Genomic DNA, 22,426 nt, shown 5'->3' on the forward strand with positions numbered 1-22,426 from the left:
ACGCCCTTTGCTCTATTGTATTGGATTGAGACAAATCTGTTTACTCAGGCTGCTATTGATCACACTAATAGGATTACTCCCATTTCTCTCAGCACCAGGGATTATTTTTAGACTCTTATTTCACTATTTCTTTTTTTTTTTTTTTTACACTCCGGGTGCTTCTGCATACGGCACTCATATAAAATCATCGCTGTGCAAAAGAGGAGCTAATCACAAAGACAAGCAAAGTGACAAAATCAGAATCGCAGGGATGTAAGCACTGTCAAAACAACATAACACTTTAAAGACTGTTTAAGAAATGTTTGGTTCAGGATGTGTCTTATTTTTAAATGAATTAATCACATTTGCATTTCATTAAACCTATTTCAACTGTTTTAGAGATGTTTGAAAGAAAGAAAGAAAGAAAAAAAGAAAGAAAGAAAGAAAGAAAGAAAGGAAGAAAAATATATTAAATAAATTGTTAGTTCACTTTTAAACACTTTTAAAGAGACAACAACCACTCATTTAAAAGGATATAAAAGTAGGGCAAAATATCCACTAGGGGGCAGAGCAGCTTCCTCCTAGTTCGCTTATAATGATGATCCGAAGAACAGGTTGCAGACAGAGGGATCAATGAATGAGCAGTGGTGCAGAACAGAGTGGGAGGGAGTGACAGGGGTTGGGCAGTGGATGTGGCCTCTACAGATTGTATAGGACCTCCTACTCGTAGAAATCCATAAAGGCTTGCCATGCTTGGGTTTGCCATTAGAGCCAGTGCATTGAAGAAACAGTGGGGTTTGTTTCAAAGCAGCTGAATACCTGGGATTCCAAACAAAACACTGAAGAAGAAACAGAATAAAAGAAAAAAAAAGTGGGATTCTCTACCAACAATACAGTGCCATTGGATTACTGCTTTCAGAAGTCTTGCCATTAAGGTAAAAGTTTGCTCTTTTACATATGTTAACCTGTGGATAACCACGGTGTAATGTGTAGTGGTTCATTGTAATGGACAGTAATTAGAATGAAACTAAATTCAGGATTAAGATGATGATTATTATATCCTTGTATTATGCATTAGTTTTGTGGGAAGCTCAAGTCAAACTTTTTGAAAGTTACATGATGCTGTCTGTTTGCTCTGCATGGCGTGAGTTTGGAGGCTGTGTAACAGGTACAGTATATAGCCTTGAGTTAAAGATGAATCTGTGTGTGTTTCAGGAAGTTCAGCAGCTCCTTGTATCACAGGGTCTTGTTTGCTCTGTTTGGGAACTGTAGGGTCTGCAGTCTCTATACAGTCGGTCCTTGACTTTAATTTAACTCATACAGTGAAAAAGTGATTAGCGGAATCAGCTTTTGTACCCCAGCGCTTACACCAGTTTTGTACAATGGGATTTGATTATGGGGACATCCAGGGTATATATGAGCACTATGGATCAAAATGAGACACCTGTTTAATGGATGTGAGAATGGATACTTAAAACAAACCCGCTCCCCTGTATACAGACTGGGGTCTATATACAGTATGTTATAGTCTCAGAATTACCCTTCACTCCTTTCCAGATAAACATGAAACACAGATAAGGCTTAAAAATAAAGACAGATTAATGAATGACTGCCCAAGTATTAATGTCCAGCACAGTGGTCAATACACCTGCAGGATATTGACTACAGTGAAGTGTCCCAAGCCAAGTGCGAGGTGAATGAACCCACTGTGGAGGATATTAATGCCACGCTTATTTTGGAAAAATATATAATTACTATACCTGTGGGATAAGGACTGTCTCAGGTGTATCTTGGTGACTGCTTCACATAGACAGGGTGATCAATGGGTGTACACTGAACTCAGAGTGGGGGAGAATGACTGTGCCTGTTCAGAATCTGATTGGCTGACACTCCGGTTTATAGTACAAGATTAGTCAGTTCCAAAGGTTTCATACATTTTTTTTTTTATTATTGAAAATCAAGCAATGGTAAAAAGGGGCCTATATCACTGCCCTGAGCAGAGGCCGATTTTAATGCTGTTTGATGTTTTGTATTTGAAACAATCTGAACACAAGCTGGATTTATGTAATTTGACCAGTGCGGTGGAGAGAGGAAGGAGGATTGAGAGTGGATAGCAGGGTTTAAAGAGATACTTTAAACCCTATGAATGTGCATATTACCTTTTATTTGTTTATTAATGCTCTTAATCCTCATTTATTACTGCACCCCTGGGCATTTGGCATGTTCATATATTGCAGCAGTGCGGAGTAGTGGTCAGGGCTCTGGACTCTTGACCGGAGGGTTGTGGGTTCAATCCCAGGTGGAGGACACTGCTACTGTACCCTTGAGCAAGGTACTTTACCTAGATTGCTCCAGTAAAAACCCAACTGTATAAATGGGTAATTGTATGTAAAAATAATGTGATATCTTGTAACAATTGTAAGTCGCCCTGGATAAGGGTGTCTGCTAAGAAATAATAATAATATTGTAATAAATGTTCAGCAGAAGTAATTACCACTAGCGGCACACTTAGGGGGTCATTTCTTCCCCCTCTTAAACAATAGGGTTTTTGCAACATTTGCAAATTCTGACAAACTCACTGTGGGAAAGCACGTTCCTAGTGGTCATTTTGAACTGGCTAGTCTCATGCCACCTGAGGCTTGCTCGGACACTTCCACAATGGTAAAACATGCTGGTGACTTAATTATACTGTGCATGCCGAATACCCAGGAGTGTGGAAACAGGAACAGGTGATGATTAAAAACACACATGGGATGAGAAACAGATTACAACAAATGAAATATCATGCAAGTTCAGAAGGGTTAAAAGTATTCCTTTGAGGAATAAACATATTGATTATTAAAGCTGACCCCATGGTCTCCGGTTTATGCTTGATGACTCTAAACTGCAGTCTGCATCACAGAGGACTGTCTTTCAGTCCTTGGAGTGTGCCCACGCTAAAGCAGTGCCGGTATATAACGCACGTCTTTGACTGATGAAGTGAGCCCCCAATTCAAAGACATTCTTTTGCGGTGTGTGAACCAGGGTCAAATGCAATGTCAAGGTCAGATGGTAGGAATGCTAAAGTCTCAGTCTTTAGAAGTCATTCAAAGAGGGGGCTAGGTAGCACAAGGATGTGAAGACTAGTGCTTCCATGGCTGCCTTCACGACAAGGGCAGCTGCGATATTATAAAAGCATTACACTCAAGCAATATTAAACTGGAACTTATAAAGAAACGTAGGGGGAGATTTGATCAATCAGTAATGGGAAAAGCCAGAGCAGGTCTTTCTTTTAGAGCACTTTACTGTAAAGTCAAGTTATCTCACGGCACGCTCTAAAATCCGGTGCTGGATACATGAACGATATATGTGACTTCAAGATTAAAAAGTGAGCAAGTCAAATCAACGTTTCAGTGCCGTGCGCCTTAGGTCAGGATTCACAAGACATAAAAGTCAGTAATCAGCATTTTACTGTACCAGCGCAACGGTGACATCAAAGAACCAGGATGCAGAAGTCACGCAAACCCTCTCATGACTCAGAATTGCCTGTTTGTATAACTCTTCCTTATTTTCAAGAGAGTGACAGAACAAGGGCAACAGTATCAACAGAGTAGACCCATGCCCTTGCAAAGATAGAGAGAGGCTACTGAGTGTGTGTGTTTTTCCTTCTGACGTCGATAACATTGACCAGAGGAAACTGTGACCTCCACATTCCCCCCGGGCTGCTGCAAATCACTTTAAACAGAGGAACTTGGTGGAGACACAGCATTGGCATTGCAGGAAACTGGTGCCGGAGTGAAGCAGAGGAATGTATCTGATCTTCAGTGGTATTTGAGGGGCAGTGGTAGCACAAAGGAAGCTGCAATGGTTCTGCATCAATGCTAGAATGGGGTGCCCATGCCACTTCCACATAGCAGTTCCATGATCTATTACCAGACTGTGTGCCATTGTATCACAAGCTGCCATGTAACATAGTTACCAAATCCATTGGGCTGCCAGTGGATTTCTTTCAGGGTAACACACTGGTATTATAATGGTGTTGCTTCCAGTACATTCCCTCGGTGTAAACTCCCATAATAACAGGTCGACGCATCAAATGTTAAACCGGGTGCCTGGCTAATATTGGTTTGTTTCATTATTGTCATCATTTTTTTTTTTTATTTGCAGGTTTCAAATCGACTGCCAACTGACGTTTCAAACCATTGGCACGCGTTTGTCGAACAACATGAAGCTCCTGGCTGCGGTGTTGGTGCTCGTCTTGCTGTTGGTGGCAGAGGAGGGGTGGGCGGCGAAGCTCATCCGGACGCGCAGGCAGCTCCTGTCTCCCCTTCATGTCGGGGGGATCCGGGACCCGTACGGCTCGTACTGTGAGCGCAGAGGGGGCTGCTGTCCGGGGCGGGAAGATTCCTGCACCGTACCGTACCTTGACACAATCTGCTACTGTGACCTGTTCTGCAACAGGACCATCTCTGACTGCTGCCCCGATTTCTGGGGTCACTGCCTGGGGGAGCCACACCCATATGGAAAATGTAAGCACTAAACACACACTAATTGCTTTGGTTATTATTATTAATGTATATATATATATATATATATATATATATATATTGAATGCACAGCATCATCATAATAATAATAATAATAATAATAATAATAATAATAATAAACCAGGGTATAGATAATATCGTACATTTGTTACCATTCAAAACAAATGGATTTTAGTTGAGAACATTATATTCAGTACATTATACTACTAAGGGTTGCTAAATGATGTGCAACCGTCTCATGTTGAAAACGTCATTGTGAATGGAGCAACTGGCACCGTCTGTACAGAACATAGGAAACCTGGAATGGCTCAAACAGCTATCCAATGGAAGTCCTAACTGTTTGCATGCAATGCTATGCACCAATCCATAGCAACATCAGACAGCATGCTGCTGTACCAGGAACAGTGTGCAACATGTGTCCCAAAACCATTGCTGGCAATGCGGTGCAACCCAAATAGTGAAGGCTTGCTTTCATTGAGAGGAATGTGTGCAATGCTGAGGAGGTTTTCTCCTGTTGCAATGTAACTCACTGCAGGTACTGGAAAGGTCAGGGCAGGTATTTGAAATGCTCAGTTTACAGTAGGGGGCCGGCTTGCTTGCTGGAAGGCTGGCTGGCAGCCAGGAGTGCAGTTTTCCAGAGAACCCAGGAATGTGATAACGAACACCAACATAATGCTCCTTTTTTTTCTTTTCTTTTTCCACTGGCCAGAAACCAGAATCACTGTTGCGTTCAGAGTATGAACCTTGATCAGTGTCTTAATCTTTCCAAGCGTTCTTTATGATACAACCTGTGCTTTATCATGCTTTCACCATGCTTGCACTTTTCTGTTGCAGTAGACGTTTATAAGGGTTAGTTAGACATGTTTTCCATGACTGAATGTTGATCCCAGGCTTCGAAAGGCAAGGCATTTGGGTCACATCAGAAGGGTAAAGATGACCTTGTTATGTTTATTTCAGTCTTGTAAGTAACAAGTGAAACCGTCCTGTAGTTAAAATGCTTTGAACTTTAAACTACTATATACATGCACTGTATGTAGTTCTACTGTATGTATGTTATACTGTAGCTGCTATGAAAATATCCACTAAATCTGGTCACTTAGGTCACACATGAGAAGGAAACAGGCATTAACACCACCCCCCTAGTCTTCCTGCTGTACTGAAAAGGTATACTTCAGCAATATGCCTGTGTGTGTGTGTGTTTGGAATGAAAGCTGCTCAACTACTCAACGGTTCTGCTTATTCACAATGAATCATTTGCTCCTGTGGTCGACACACATATGCACAGCAGGAATGTTTATAGCAAGGCAGTCACTCTGGTACTGAATGCCGTTTTCATCTGTCGTTCACAGATTGTGAAAGAAACGGGCACAGATTCCCATCAGGGGCTACCTACAAGGAAAACTGCAACTTGTGGTGAGTGCAATACCGTACACCTCTTCTCTTCTGCTTTTATCCACCTCTGTTAAACCATGGTGCTCTGTACCCAGTTCAGCTCTTCGATAAGTTGTTTTTAAAGCCTAGCACCTTTACATGGAAAAATGAAAGATCTACAAAATCTTATTTCTTTCGTATTAGATCACATTTACTTGTTGGTTTTTATGGTTAGCTCTATGTAGTTTTATTATTTCTTTTGAATTCTAAAAGTCACTAAATCTTATGAGACTGTAGCAGACTCATCTGCCTCTTATATATTTGCTTGAGGTGGGCTTAACTTCTTTCAACTGTCGCCAGAGATCACTCAGCTTAGATACGATGTATATTGCGATGTCAGGTTAGGGTTAGGTTTATGTGTTTTAGGTTTATTTTGCTGCAGGCATGGATATTCCTGGAACAATAACAAGTGGCACTGGCACTATTTATTTAAAATTGTATTCACTGGAAAAGCCATATGAGCTACAAACAGCTCATTTACAAAAGCACCCCAGGAGGAAGACAGGAGCAAGTTACATACAAGCATACAATCCATGTATTATTGTAATGGTTCCAATGATCAAACAACAATCTCTTAAAATGAAAAAAGTGACACTCTGGGTCTGAGTTCTGTGGGTAGTTTATTCCAGAAGTACTATTGGAAGCTGTCTTTCCAATAGTATTTCTCACTGTTGGGATTTTGAAATATTTTGTATCATCAACATTTCTCAAGGCACTAGACTGGACATTTTCAGTCTGCTACAGATTATGAGCAGCACCACACAGGGTCTGTGTCAACTCGTTCAAATTGGCTGCTATATCTGAGTTTGTAGCTACTAATGTGTACCTCTGAGGTGAGGACAGCTGGTTTGGAGTTCTTTAGCAACTCCAGAAGGGGGGTCTAGGCATGTGTAGCTGGCTGACTGAAACGCTGCTCTCTGGCTTGGCAGAAGACCCTGGTATTGTTTTACTGTGGCCCCAGGTGCTACTGATGAGAAGCCAAGTCATTATCAAATCCTACACAAAACAAGTCACAACATCCTCAGCTTGGAGAGACTTCTGGAAATATTTTCATTACAATACTCTGTGTGTGTGTGTGTGTGTGTGTGTGTGTGTGTGTGTGTGTGTGTGTGTGTGTGTGTGTGTGTGAGTGGCTTTGTCTACCACTCATGGGGGACCAAGGCTTTGAAGATCTACTTTTGATAGCTAATGCAAAAAGAAACAAACAAACAACAACAAAAAAAAAACTACAGAAGCACAATGTCATAACTTCATAACTAGGGACAGCATGATAACTGCAAAATTAGCATGCAAGTTGGACTTGACAGAGTTCATTAAGCAATGACACAATGTAGTTTTAAGTGAATTTCAGTCATCAGTCCTACTTGACAAGTCTTTGACTTTAACAGACACTTACATTTCTTGAAAGACTCAAGAATGAATGCTATGCACGCTATGTTCTCTGTTCCCTGTCCTCTCACACTCCCAGCCTCTGTTGTTTGAAATAGTCTCGATACCCCTGTTCAGTGAATTTGAACAGAGCAGATCAGCACAGCAAGCCAGGACGGACACTTGGCAGCATTGCTGGTGAGAAATTCAGTCAGAGTTTTTTTTTTTTTGGAAACCGTGCTGGCTTTGCCTGCCGACTGACTAAAATTGGAGTTTCTCTGTGTCCGTCTCCTTAAAAGGCATCGGCACAGCTTGAGTCTTCTACCTCTGTGAAGACTAAACTTCAGATTGAGTAACTTGCCAAATACCAGGCCTTCTCAAATACAATGTTTAAATGAGCGGGACAGGAAGTGGTTTCACTTTTAAGAAAACCAAAGGTGACGTTTGTCCCTCGAGGTGGCGTGCCATAAGTTTGCAGTAAAAGTGCATTTGGGGCAAGTAACTTCTGTAATTAGACTGCAGTTTGAAACACTGTCTTATAACTACAATGTAACTTCCATTGAAGATCACTGTACTGCAGTTACAATGCGGCATTGTTGTCATGGATTCTGTTGTCAAGGTGCTTTTCAAGATCCACTCCGTTTTTGATTATGATTAACCCTAACCCTAACCCCAACTCTAACCCTAACCCTGTCTCTTTTCTGTTTTTTTTAGCACCTGCAGCAAAGACGGCAGATGGGACTGTGAAAACCATGCGTGTCTCGTTGAAGCAGACATGATCAACGCTATTAACAGAGGCGACTATGGGTAAGCGAAAATGGGTTTCTTCAATGGCGACGATCAAACCTGTTATCACACTGAGTGTCGTACCAGTCTCCCACTGCAGAATACTATACCGTGCTAACTGTGGTTGGTGGGTCCTTCGGTTTACAGCTGGAGAGCCGGAAACTACAGCCAGTTCTGGGGGATGAGTCTGGATGAGGGAATTCGCTACCGTCTGGGGACCAACAAGCCCTCCCGAACTGTGAGGAACATGAACGAGATTAAGGTGAGACAAAGCATGTGTCCTGTATCTACATATGAACCCTACACCCTATACTATAATATAATCCTCCACGTCCCCCTCAAAGCCAGAGAATTGTCTGTCTCCTTGTATAGCTGGAGGTGAGACACCTTGGCAGACATGCAGTAAACTGTAGTCAGTTAACGCAAGTTAATGAATCTCTGTGAGACTCATGTTAGCCCCAGTGTTCAAACATCTCGCCTGTGTTTTTTAAAGGAGGACACCTCAGTGAGCTCACAAAGAGCAAACAGTGATTAACAGGAAACACACCTGGCCAGCCCTTTTTGCAACTTAAGCTCGGGCTTCATTAATCCTTCTTAGCTCTTACGTAACACTGCTCTCTCCTGAGCCTATTAACCGTTAGACAATGCAAGAGTTTGGTCCCCGTTTGTTTCTGCTCGAGAAGCTGAAAAAGGTTTATGCAGGCACTGAACAACTCCTAAAACCACAAGTTTAGAGCTTCAAATAAACGTGCCATTACTTGTCCAGTCAGACAGAAATACCTCTAAATGAAAACCCCCTTTATGAGCTGTTTTTTAAAACCTGCAACACAGCTCTCAGCAGTTATACATTCTGCTATATATTTTTACACTCCATGGTAGTTTTATTATAACATAACTCCTGCTGTTTAATGAACTACTGCAACACCATTAAAGACAGCATGAAAAAAACAAATCTTGTATGAGGCATGAAGTTGAAAGCTGAAAAGTTTTGTATAGCAGGGGTTGTTACCCAGAGTATGGAAAGGGGGTAACCTAATTTCTGACCTCTCCGTAAATGTGGTCATCAAAATGTGGTCTGTAGTAATGCTGCAAGCAGTGCAACATGGGATTGAACAGAGGCCCCTGGGAGGTTCTGAGAGTTCTGATTGTGAAGCAGGATGGAACCCTGTTGCTGACAGACGTGTCCATTCCATTCTATAGAAGACCAAGTCACACAAGTGCGCTCCAGAGGAGCTGTCAGTCGGCTTATAAAATCAAAGGGGGAAAATCGGAAAAGAAGCTGCCCTGTTTGGAAATCCCATTGAAAAGCAATTAGATGTGCGAGAGCCTGCCTTGTTTCGAGGTGAATGTGTCTGAGTGTCTTTAACAAACCAGCAGGCCTGAGGTTAACGCGAGACCACACTGTGAAACATTTCAGAATATAGATCAATGGACAGACTGCTTTTAACACACCCGTTTTTTCAAAAGATACAATGGTTGAACTCAGAGGCAGGATTTCCTACAATTTAATTCAGTTTTTCTTATTTTTACTGTACAGGAGCTCTTTTACTCTGCAGTGAAGAATATAAAAATGATATAATATATAACAAACTTTACACGTAGTATAGCTAACTGATGCAAAGTTGTTTTAAATGGTGGTGAATGAGTGCATTTAATGCAACTAGTCTCAACCCTAACTGCACAGAATTTGCATTGCAATTGCACTTTAAGAGTGCTATAATTACATTATGTTTGCAATGAACGATTGCTACAATTTGCAAAACTCAATTTAGGTTCACTGTAATTACAATTGCAACTGCTGCTAAAGATTGTGAGGATTACATTAGAGCACATTGCATGTATTACCATTCTGCTGGAATCTATGACCACAATGCATCTGAATTGAAATGCACATAGAATCTGATCCACATCCCTCTCTTCTTGGTGTGGCAGACGAATTTGGAGAACGTGTTTCTGCCCTACTATTTCAACGCTGCTGATAAGTGGCCGGGAAAGATCCACGAGCCTCTGGACCAGGGAAACTGTGCTGCATCCTGGGCTTTCTCCACTGCAGGTAAGCCTTCATACAGGCGCTTATAACATCTAGCAAACTACCTGCATGTAATCTGCTGTACTGCATTGACGACGCAAGGAAATCAGTTTTCTACCAGATTCCACTGTGATCACTTCAGTCTCGCTACATTTATTTCCCAGCACAGCCACTCCTTTGCATGCGATTATTTCTGCCCTCTACCACCACAAAGCCGTTATACTTGCCTGCTATAGACAAATGTAACATAGGCTATATCAGCCAGAGTCTGCATAGTAAAAGCCAGCACCATCTAGTGATCTGACACTTTGGCTCAGATACCCTTCTGTGTTCTAGATGGTGCTGGTGCTTGCTAATATAAAACCGCTTTGGCTAGATTACATTTGCCAATAGCAGACAAGTAGAACTGAAGAGAAGCTCTGAACTCATAGCACCCTCACACAGACTTATAAGAAAAACAACAACACAGTATTTGAGTTATTGCAATCATCTAGAACAATTACAAAAATCATAAAAAGGTACAGGGACAGTTAAAAGAAACTAAGAACACTGTAACGCTAATTAGTCTTTAAGTTCAATTAGACCACTTCTTTTTCCACTATCAGAGTTGATATTTACTCTTTGTTTACTTGGCTTTCTTGTGTCTTGTGTCTCTGTCCCCCGCCCCTTTCTCTAGCCGTGGCCTCTGATAGGATCTCCATTCAGTCCATGGGTCACATGACCCCCATGCTGTCGCCTCAGAACCTCATTTCCTGCGACACACGGAACCAGGGGGGCTGCAGGGGAGGGCAGATCGACGGAGCCTGGTGGTACCTGCGCAGGAGAGGGTAGGAGTTATTTTATGGTTACACCAACGCAGAGGCGGGCTCTTAATAGATTCGGGATGCTCCCAACTTGTATCTTAAAGCTGAGGGAATACAAAGGAACTTCAGGAACAATGACTTGAAACCTTAGGCACCTTTGCTGTATCAAAACCCCCAAGTCTCCCCTGGTGTGCTATGCAGCGGCCTGAAACCTAGTCTCCTGAAACCGAGTTCCAAGACAAAAATGTTCCCTCAGCTTAACGAGTGACGTTAGCCTAAGAGACTGCAGCCTCGGTCTCTCCTTCTCTCATTGTCAACGCTATGTTTAAACCTACTGTAGTCTCACATGGACGCAATATTTTACTTCAGCTGACAAGATCTTGATCCCCAAAAGTTTATAGATGCAGCATTTTAAAATTGCCTTTTTATATTTTGCGAAACAGTTTGCCTGTGGTGTTGTTTTTATATATCATTTTGTACATTAATTTATATTTTTAGATTGGATCTATGCCTTGCCTTTTTAATAGTGATTTCCGTGGTGTCTTTTAGGCACATCAAAGCGTTGTTCAAGTGTGAAACATTGATTTGTTTTTCCTTTAAAAAATACAATTTTAAAATACTACTGTGACCAACACTGCACACATTGTAAATGCGTGATTTGTATATAACACACAGAAATTCTCCCAACATTAAAAGGGTGCGCATGATATACCGATAATTATGGTACCAGGGATGGGAAAAAAGACTCTTACTGCATAGCGTATGATCAATTCCTGGTTTTACTATGAGTTTAATAAGACACTCCTGAGCTTGTTACCTTTACACTGGGGTTAATCAAGCTTGTATTAAAACCTGGAATGGGTGAAACCGCTATGCAATTGGAGACTTATTGCCACCCTTGTGGTACTTGTTTTTGAACCCTGAGTGACTGAACCTTGTCTTCTTTCTCTGGACAGCATTGTGACAGAGGACTGCTACCCGTTCTCTAGTTCAAAGACAGACTCCGCCTCCCAGCGCCCTCAGTGCATGATGCACAGCCAATCGGTGGGCCGGGGGAAGAGGCAAGCCACCGCCCGCTGCCCCAATCAATCATCCTACACAAATGATATCTACCAGTCTACCCCCGCCTACAGAATCTCCTCCAATGTAAGCAGCTCTTTGCAAGACGGGATGTGTTCTGTGGCTACTTCTACTCGTGATGAGAGTATATTTCTCTGGAGGGTAGATTCTTAAAGATGTTGTTAAAACAAATAAACAAACAAACAGGCAATTAAAGCAATAAAGAGAAAAAAAACACGTTCAAACATTGTACCTGGGCAATGAAACAAGCAGTTTTCTGAGACTGCAAAACCCTCACACTACCTCACAGCACGCAGTCAGTCTAGAACAGGATGGTACCATCCTGCAGCACTAGCAGGGGGGGTTATGCTACCATATTCCGACATACCAATGGTATCACAACTTGGTATGAACCACTAAATCCATTTCAGTGCCATATCAATACCAGACTGTGCATTATGTGTTTCAAATCCATCATGTTTCCATTGCTGTTTATACTGTGGGTCGGACAATGGTTTCTTTGGGGTAATACACTGGGATTATAATGGTAACCCAATTGGTGAACAGTTTCACTAGCCCCGAAACAAAGGGTTAATTATTATTATTTTTGTTTCATAAACAGGAAAAGGAAATCATGAAAGAAATTATGGATAACGGGCCAGTACAAGGTACGTTTTTTAATACCGTTTCTTAACAGTAAAACTGTACAGCGAAAGACGTACTGTGCTGTACATTTATTTTTTCTTTCTTTCTGGCATCGATCCTGATAGGTAAGGACATTAACGAGGGCTAGACTACACACCACTCAGCATAGAATAAGGGTGTGAAAGTTCAAAACGCCAGGGGCATGAACCATGGAAAACTTTAAGGGCATTCATGCAGCACTTTTCTATTAATTCAAATAGCATTCATTAAAGAGGAACTTCTCAAGCCTAATAGCGTTGCCCTGCGTGCTGAAACCCCATTGGTGAAGCCTGGAATAAACAGTAAGAATGATGAAGAACGACCTGAGCAGAAACAATACGAGGATCATGCAGAAAACACGTAATAAGAGATTTGAATTGAAATACTCAGGATATATAGATGATATGAAGAGTTCCTTTAAGGTGCCTGTTGAAGGTCAGGGCCACGCCCCTCATAGCTTTCACTTGAGTTCGGAATCAATGAAAAACCATTCTTTCCCTATTCTATGGAAGCTTTCAGTGTTCCCAGCAAGGACATTTCCATCTGCTCCCCTCTAATAGCGCACGCTTTATTGACTCTTATTACAGCGCTGGTATGTACGGTGTGGCACTGTCTGCTGGAGCCAGCAGCTGTTTTAACCTATTGACCACAAAGGATATTGATCCAGAATGTGTGTTTGCTGCTTTAACTGATGGTTACTCACAGCTAGTCTCGTGTTTGTTACTGAAATGAAGACTCGCTGTGCTGTTTAGGACAGTAGTGAGAGAATTGCTCGCTCTGTTCCTGTGCTCACGACAGTGCAGTGAAAGAATGAATGAGCACATGCATTTGGAATAGAGTGCTTGGCAATGGCACAGATATGAACAGCACAGTGCAGGTGTCAGCTGTGTCAGCCAAGCCAGGCCAGGCCTGAGCAGCAAGGCTGTGTCCTACTGTGGTCCCATAGTATCTGTGACTCAATGTTCCTTCCTCTTTCTCTCTTTCTGTTCATTTCTTTACACTCTTTCTCTCTTCCGCTGTACATACCTGTCGGTTTATATGGTAAAACACTTCAAATAAATACACTTTCAATGTCATTTCTTGGTCAGTGGCACTATCTCTCCCTCCCTTTCTCATCTCTTATTTCTTATCCTTTTCTTGCAGACCCATACTAGTGTTCCTCTTATTCTCTCTCTCCCTTTTTGTGAGATCTGTTTCAGCAGAGCGTTGCCAGTTTTCTGTGCGCCTAAGCAAATTCCACACATTGGTGTGTAAAGCGAAGCATGTCTGTCCGCTCCTCACAGTGCAAGTGGCTGCCCCCTGACCTCCAGCTCGCAGTTAACCCTCCCTGTCGCCACACAGCTGACCCCAGCCCCACGGTAGCTGCCTGACCAGTGCCAGGGTTACAGGAGGATCGATTAGGGTCATGACCTCTGTGGCAGTCAGCCTAGGGAGCAAAGTACAGAGGCCACAGGGAGTGGCCAATCTATTAGGAGCCATTCGGAAATAAAGTTGGTCCAATGTCCAGATTTTCTGTATGGAAGAAATTGGCGAGATTTATTTTAGCAAATATTTCTCTAAATGTAGTACTGAAAAAAGTATATTGCGCTTTCCTAGTTTACTGTACTAATTCAGTTTTATTATTTTAAAATTGGATAATTATCTTGGGGGGGGGGGAGAACATTGCCTTTAAAAGAGCACAGCTAAACATTTTAGGATTACATTGAAAATATGTAGGCTGTTATATTTAGTCAAGCCTCAGCGTGAATCTCCTTTTGTCAAAGAATGTAACTTTCTTTTTAGCATTGCTAAGTGCATGTCCTGAATTATTTTCTCACTGTGTAAGGAGTAATGAACTGCTAAACCCAGTAACCTGTAAAGCAAATGCTTACACAACCTTTGACCTATGCGACCTGTAGGATTTCAAACAGACACCCGGGGCGTGAGCGTTATCTGTAAGACGCAACAAGCTGGCGGGTTTAGCACTGACCTCTCACTCGCAAACCTGCCATAATATCTGTCCCAACAATGCCAGCGATTTAAATGAACTGCAGGAATGCCATTCATTTGGGCTGTAAATGTGCAACTCTAAATTAAGAGGTAGAGAAAGAACCTTCCAAATAAGGACTTGTTTTCCAAATGGAAAATCAATATGGTCTACTTTCCAGTCCGTAGTTTGAATGTGAAATACATTGCAAATCAGAGTGTTCTTTTTTTAAATAGACAGCCACCCCCCCGCACCTTTATCCATCATTCTTATTGATTTCTTGTTTCTTCAGTGGTTTTAGTTAGTTGTTTTATTGTTGTTATTATTATCATTGATGTTATTGTAATTGCTTACTCTTGATACTGCATCATTTTGACATGTAAAGCGCTTTGAGATACTGTGATGTGAAAGGCGCTATGCAGTATAAATAAAATCAAGTAGAAAATGTAGTAACACGTTTCATTGCTTGAATGTGTTGCATTGCTTGAATGTGTTGCATTGCTTGAATGTGTTGCATTGCTTTACTGTTCACTTCCCGATTGTCTGTAATTCTCTTTTCATTTATTTTCATTGATCTTTTCAGCCATTCTGGAAGTCTATGAAGATTTCTTTGTGTACAAGAGCGGGGTTTACCGCCACTCTCCGGTCAACAGCAACAAGCCATCCCAATTCAGGAAGCACGGCACACACTCTGTCAAGATCACCGGGTAAGAACAGCTTCTACTGCACTGGATTGGGTCTCGTCGGGGGATGAGATGAGGTTAAAAGCTCTGTAATGACACATGCAGAGGAGCTCTTTGCATTGTGGTTAAGACGCTCGCTTGTGGTGCGCGGGGGTTGGAAGTTCACGCCCAGCCTCGACCTGTTGCACTCGCGTTATTATATATACTGTATATATATACACACACAGTATATGCAAGTCCTCACTATTTTTTTGTAATACGCAAATCAGAAATAATTTATAGCATCCCAAAATGATACCTTAAGTGTTCTTGTTACCCTTTATCCATTGCCCACAAACACAGTATGTGCACAATAGTTTTTATGGGGATCAGTGTATAAATATGACCAAACCACAGAAATGACTAATCAGTTATCTCTAGACCGCTAATCCATAGTGTTAGCCTAAAGAAACAACTGAATTGCTAATGATACCCGTACTGCTTCAGACTTTACTCTTATTCATACTACTGGCTGAATAATGAATGAATAATGAACCTGTCACCACTAAGTAATAAAGAGGAATGCAGACGGTGTGTAATCACTGCCTGATGAAGAACCACCCCAGCCCCGTCAAGCACACGCCCTACCGTCTTCCAGCTCAGTCTGAACTGGTTCATGAACGGGGGTAGGTTGTGTATGGAATTCAAAATCAGCAAAACATGCAGGACCCAACAAGACACTCATTAACTCACTAGAAATACTTAATGAAGAAGGAAAGTCATTTATACACTGAAAAGAAAGCAGAAGGCAAAACGTTCCGATAAGGATGACCATTTACACTGATGTCCACATTTTATTGATCTCCGTTCACTGAGCTAATGCTTTCCTGTAGGCTCCCATAATAACGGCCGCTGTTCCTTTTGAAGTCAGGCAATGTTTTAATGAGAAACCCTGCCCTCACGCTCCATTAAGTAATTCAGTAGCTTGCTCCTGGGAATGTAGATGGAAAGTGCTTTCAAGTTTATTCTTGTGAAAGTGCAATTGTTTTGAGCTGCTGATTAGATTGTGTCTGCGGGAGGGGGAGGTTCCATTCCAGAATCTTCTGGTTTTTTTTTTTTTTTTTTGTCAAACGTTCCCTGGATGGAGAAGGAAGACGGTCTGGGTTTGTGAGGGAAGGGGAAAGGGGAGGTGACAGGAAAAGGAGGCTCTCCTTCCTCTGGCTCATCGAGGAAATGACTTTGGGAATTTGAATGACAACCGGCGTGGAGCTGCTGTTTATTTTAATTTTTTAAGTCAAAGACAGCCCATTGTGTAGTCGATCCTAATTTAGTTTCAGTGAATTTAAACAGCATTTCAATAGAATATGTTAGTTACCTATCAAGAGAGAGAGAGAGAGAGAGAGAGAGACACTACACAACTGTACCAGTTTAACAACATTGCATTGAATAGGGTGCACTGACACTGACACACTGCAATAAAATATTAATTTAACCATTACTACTATTACACTGCACTGAACTCTTAACTTCAGTTTAGCTTACTGAAACACCTATGCCAATTAACCCACACTCAAGGTGCAGATTGCTGAAATATTAAACTTGTTCCAACTTTATAATGAGCAAATAGCATACATAAAATAAAATAAAAATTGAATTAAAGTTCATGACACCCAGGACCCAGAAAGATAATTGATCTCCAGCTTGTTCTGCAACACCAGTGTATTTTGTCCTGCTTATCGATAGTGCAAACAAGGAGCAAGGGAGTACAGCACAGTAAAAGCGTGGTGCTGTAATCCTGACCCATTGAATACGTGTAGCAATGAATGCAGAACAGGAGAAGAGTGGCAAAGCAAAGCCCAAACAAGCAGTCCTCTTTGGCTGCCTGCCACGGCCTCTCTTTCCAGCTCATTTCATTAATACTATGTAAACACCTGCCCTGGCAACAATGGCATCCATTGGAGAGGCTGGCTGGCTTGAATTCCGCTGCGGTGAAAAGCGGTCTTCAGAATACCTGAGGAATGAGGGTGTAGCGGGTCTTCAGGAATTTAGAATCGGAAACAAAGCCCAGTGAAATGGCAGGCGGATTCCTTTCATTCAAATGCACTATACTGTATTGTTTGTGCTGTTATTAGCACTTTGCTTTCTTGTAAACTAACCTCTTTTTTATTGTTTCAGATGGGGAGAGGAGAGGGGGTATAATGGAGAGAGAAGCAAATACTGGGTAAGAATCTGTATTTTTTTTTACAGCACTTGACCCGGTAGAAGTAGAAATAGCATAAGGATAATTTTTTGTTTTGTGTGTACTATACAATAGTGACATTTTGTTAAAACGGACCTACCCTAGGATTCCATTTTAAATTATGATGGTGCTATCCTTACGGCAGCTTTTTAAAAAAAGAACTAAAACAGCGACAAGTAAAATGTAATCCTAAGTGTCCAATACAACACATCACCTTCATTTCATTATCATTTTTCACATGCAGATCGCAGCCAATTCTTGGGGCAAAAACTGGGGAGAGAACGGCTACTTCAAGATCGCCCGCGGAGAGAACGAGTGTGAGATCGAGGCGTTTGTTCTTGGGGTGTGGGGCCGCATCACAATGGAGGACATGCACCACAGGAAGTGAGCCAGAGAGTCACCAATGACAGCGGACAATGAATAAACCAAATATATATATATATACTGTGACTAGCATTTGGATACCAGACTTTGCAATAAAAATCTCAGGACTCCTACTCATCATTTTCCAAAGCTTCCGCGATCCCAGGTTTTTTCATTGAGCAGTCAGTCAGCTTTTCCGAAAAAACCTCTCAAGGGACCAGAGTTTCTCCAAATTGGCTGACGAAGGTGCTTTGCAATCTCAAATCGACTGTTGGTGTTCAGGTTAGAAAGGTATAGCAATGGGACAGAGAAGAGCTACAATGCCACAAAGAAGTATTTACTGGGAGCTTTAATTACCAAACAAACTGCTGCTTTTCTCAGATCTTTCCTCCTGATTGCTTTAGGGAAATCATAAACCCATTAAAAGAAAGTTGGTGTCGAAAGCATGCCCATTGTATTGATTGATAAATAGTGTTGACCCATTTGGAGGTTAGGCCTGTGTGATGCTGCAGTTTTGCTCGTACATACTTCTGTGTGTGGCAATATTATACACAATTCTAAAGCTCAACAGTATTGTAGCCACTTAAAGAAACATAAATCCTTCTTAATATATTCAAACAAGTCTTAAAAGTATTTTTTATATTGTTTTCGTAATCTATTCTTTTTTTTTTAGTTGTGAGAATGACCTTTTGCAGAGCACTGATAACAGTACAGGCGAGTCTAGCTTTCAGACAATTGGATCATTAAATGATTCACGATGATCAAACTTGAATATTCTAGCAATCGCTGCTTATTCCTCATGACTTTGAAATCGGCGAACTCCATTGCAGTTCATTTAAGCTGATTCACCGTACGTTTTCAAACCTTTCTTCACGTATTTTAAGATGTGCGGTGTTTCAGGCTTGGAATAACAGGTTACAAAAACACGATTCAGCTTGTTTCAGCTCTACTTCTGAAGAAGTCTAGCAAAAAACAACAAGGTTCTTCTCTGTAGCAGTCTTAATAGACACCCTCATGTCTGTCCAGAATAAATTACACTGCATTTTAGGTCATGGATTGAGGTCAATGGGTATTCAAACCCAGTACTGCAGGTGTTAGCCCAGGAGCTTTTTGGTCAATTTATTTACAGCAGAACCCCACTGTGTCCAGAGTATTCTTGGCAATTGCAAAACCCTGCTCAGATACACGTCGTGACGAGAGATTTAAAGGCACTGAACTGGGCAATGGGATTCGTTAACCCGTTGCTGTGTCCTTTCTGTCTCTGCTTCATTCCTTTGTACAGTAAGAAGAACCAGGCTGGCTGTAATGAATCGTTGTGTTTGAAATCTGCTATGAACTCTTACCCTGCATGCCATGCGTTGTTGACACGCTGTCACATTGTTCTCATGTATCTTGATGAACGTGCTTTCAGGTGCTGGTATGAAATTCAATAAAGTTTTTTGTTGTTATTGTTTTTGTAAGGGAACATTTACGATGCACAGCCAGAATCAACGTAGTGTCTCTTATCAGTGGAATAAAATACAGGAAGGGCTCATGCATGAAAATGCATGATTTGTTACAAAGTCATCAACATCAGACTGCCAGCAAAACTTCTGTTTGGCCGCTAATAGTTTCCGATCACACCTTATTGCTGATATCATTTCTTTTATTTAAGTTTTTATTTTATTTGATATGAATGTATAAATGTGAGACTTAATTGCAAACCTTTGGCAATGGTTTGATTAAATAAATACATTTTAAAAAGTACACTCATTCATTTGTTCATGAACCACTGAAGGTGTGTTTTATAGGGAAGGGGGTGTAAGGTTTGATAGTAAAACACTACTAAAGATAATATGGTTTAACTAGGGGTGTGCTGTAACTCATAATTGCTTTTTAGAAGTATTTATTGGCAGGTATTCAATAAATCCATTAATTGATTTCAAAACAAAAAAAGCTGTCCTCCGCTCACGTTTACAATTAAGTACCAGTCAATGACAATTAACTTCCACACTGAGTGTTTTAAAAGCCTATAGGAAGATTATTTTCCTCTCATCCAGTACCAAGGCCGTTATGCTACTCAATTGTAAACACGAGGGAAGGACTGCTTTTCTCGTTCTGAAATCAACACGTTCATTAATGGATTCACTGAATACCTGCCTTTAAATACTTCTTAAAAAAAGCAATTCCAAGTACGAGTAACAGCACACCCTTATCTTTAACATAATTCCTATGTGGTGTTGCCCTTTTAATCATTTTATTTATACTGGCACACACAGTGTATGACCATTTTTCAAAAGCTCTTTCTTAAAACAGGCCCCACCTACCTGATAGCACTGAAGCAATCCTGGGTCTTTACTGCAGGTTAAATACACAAGTCTGTGCTTGTGGGTGTCTGTGTTTAATCAGGTAGATCAGAAGCTCATTAAAAACCCTTGGGATGTGTGTCTGCTGAGAAGAGACAGTCAGAAATACAAACTGGCTGTTTTTTTTTAATCTAACTTTTAGGAGTTACTTCCCAGCCTAAGGGCCAAGACTGCAAGCTTTGAGTCTGAGGCGTTCACAGAAGAATTTAAAATACCTTGTTGGGAAAGATTTCATATGTTTAATTGTATAGCACATGCACCTAAGGCTTTAAGGTGTGATGGTGAAGCAAATTAAAAGTTCCAGCATTTACATCACTTAATACTTGGTTCTTTAATTGTTTGGTTTGTACCCTTTTTATAAGCACTGCAATGACAGCTATATTTTGTTGTTCCTTTTAACATATTTTTGCAATGTAAGATGAACTGTGAATATATCCTTACAGGACCTGAATCATATCATGTTGTTCTGTTCAAATATCCATTGTGAAAGTGTTCAGTTAATCTGTCCTACACTGTTGAAATCGGTGCTGAAATAAATGTGACCAATAAATACATTCTTTGTCGATCCTTTGGTAAAAACTAAGATAGTTATATATATATATATGTTCATTTAGATCCCCTTCAGTCGCTGTGTGTACAATTGGACCGTGTTAGGTTATATATCTATGTAACTATTGTATAATGCATATAGCATATATGTTTTTTTTTTCAAAGTTATGGCAGGGTAACTTTTTGAACCCCATAGAGTTCCCACAAAACTGACATTTGTGACCAAAGGGGATATATATCTAGAGAAACAGCAAGGAGCAGAATCTCATTGCACCTTGGCCCAAAGCCACATCTGCAGAAGCTCAGGACTCTAGATGTGACAGGAGATAAGCTACCACATCCGAGCGGTGATTCAAGTCTACTGGCAGTGATGGAGGGTTTTTCCAAGTAAGTGATTTCTCTGTGTGAAGATTAGATCCCAGACTGCGAGCAAGAACGTTGCTATACCTGCTGTGTGAAGAAATACCAAAAGAAACTCAAATTCAACGACAAAACGTGGTCGTCTAGAAGTCTTTCTCGGCCTCTTTAAAAGTTTGATCTATGTGCTTTAGCTTAAAAAAAAGCACATATATAAAAGTCTTTAAGAGAAGGCAATTTTATATTTCTGAAGTCGGGGTAATTTTATTGTCTGTTTCAAAAGTCATTCATAGTGAACAACCAGTAAGCAGCCCCTGTCAGCATTGAATTGGAACACATTATCACAGCACGTCTGCAGCTACTGAATCCAGTTCATTACCAGCTGCTTCGCATATTGCTGGCAATCACACCAAAGAGTTACAATGTCTTCTGCTGACATATTGCCCTGTGAAACAGCACTGGGGTCCCGCTGTGGCACAAAAGGTATAATATCTGATTCCTAACAGTTACTTAAAAGCAAGCTGGATTTACCCTGTGCGTTTGCAGCGCCCCACTTCGTGCCCCCTTGCTGTAGTAAATTGTTAAGCTGAAGTTCATGGATAATACCCTGGGATTGCAATTCTGCTGACCCCAGAGGTACTGAGCCCTAAGCAGTATGGAGGCAATGTTTCCCACTACCTCCCCTGCTGGGGCATTGCCTGGGGAGATGTGTTGACAGTACTGCTTATTCACCCTCACAACTGGGATATACTGGAGTCATACTTACAATACGAACATCTGTATGTCTTGATAGATGTCAAGAGATCTAGTCATCCAATTGCGATTGACTTTGAGTTACACATTTTCTCAGAGGTCAGCCGCCACCTTTATTATAAGATCATCAGTCATTCTCAAAAAAGAGGAGGTATACAAATGATATCAGCGACTTTGACCGCTGCTGCACAGTTCTATAGTGCCGGTTATGCAGTGTGTGGGGAGGCTGCAACTGAATTAATGAGGGCTCGGAGGATGGAAGGACCTGAATCCAGACCTGATTCAGCACATCTCTCACATCTCATCCTCTCTGGGCCAGTTCCAAGCATGCTCAGAGAAAACAATGTGCCTGAGAGGCTCATTAGAGCTGACCAATCGTCCTGCTTTCTCTTGAATTATTCATGCATTCCCCGTCTCTCAGCTAACCGGCTGACTCCTGGGCTATCTGCTGATGCTGGCCTGATAGAGGCTGAGATTCACACACTCCCGAGCGCTGTCATAACATGTCATCATGCTTTATTCCAAGC

At 41.3% G+C, this 22,426-nt stretch overlaps 1 protein-coding gene across 1 annotated transcript; it reads left to right on the top strand.

Annotated features, from left to right (window-relative positions):
• The first annotated feature begins 696 nt into the window (after positions 1 to 696).
• On the top strand, positions 697 to 20,794 carry LOC117414167 (tubulointerstitial nephritis antigen-like). Its single transcript, XM_058999426.1, has 12 exons — positions 697 to 914; positions 4,126 to 4,487; positions 5,855 to 5,918; positions 8,019 to 8,111; positions 8,238 to 8,352; positions 10,023 to 10,143; positions 10,796 to 10,946; positions 11,879 to 12,068; positions 12,604 to 12,649; positions 15,215 to 15,338; positions 17,469 to 17,514; positions 17,777 to 20,794. The coding sequence occupies exons 2-12, from the start codon at positions 4,184 to 4,186 to the stop codon at positions 17,918 to 17,920; spliced, it is 1,398 nt and encodes a 465-aa protein (XP_058855409.1). The 5' UTR covers positions 697 to 914; positions 4,126 to 4,183; the 3' UTR covers positions 17,921 to 20,794.
• The last annotated feature ends 1,632 nt before the right edge of the window (positions 20,795 to 22,426 follow it).

This window comes from Acipenser ruthenus, chromosome 25 (assembly GCF_902713425.1).
Source record: "Acipenser ruthenus chromosome 25, fAciRut3.2 maternal haplotype, whole genome shotgun sequence".
Classification (NCBI taxonomy): Eukaryota; Metazoa; Chordata; class Actinopteri; order Acipenseriformes; family Acipenseridae; genus Acipenser; species Acipenser ruthenus.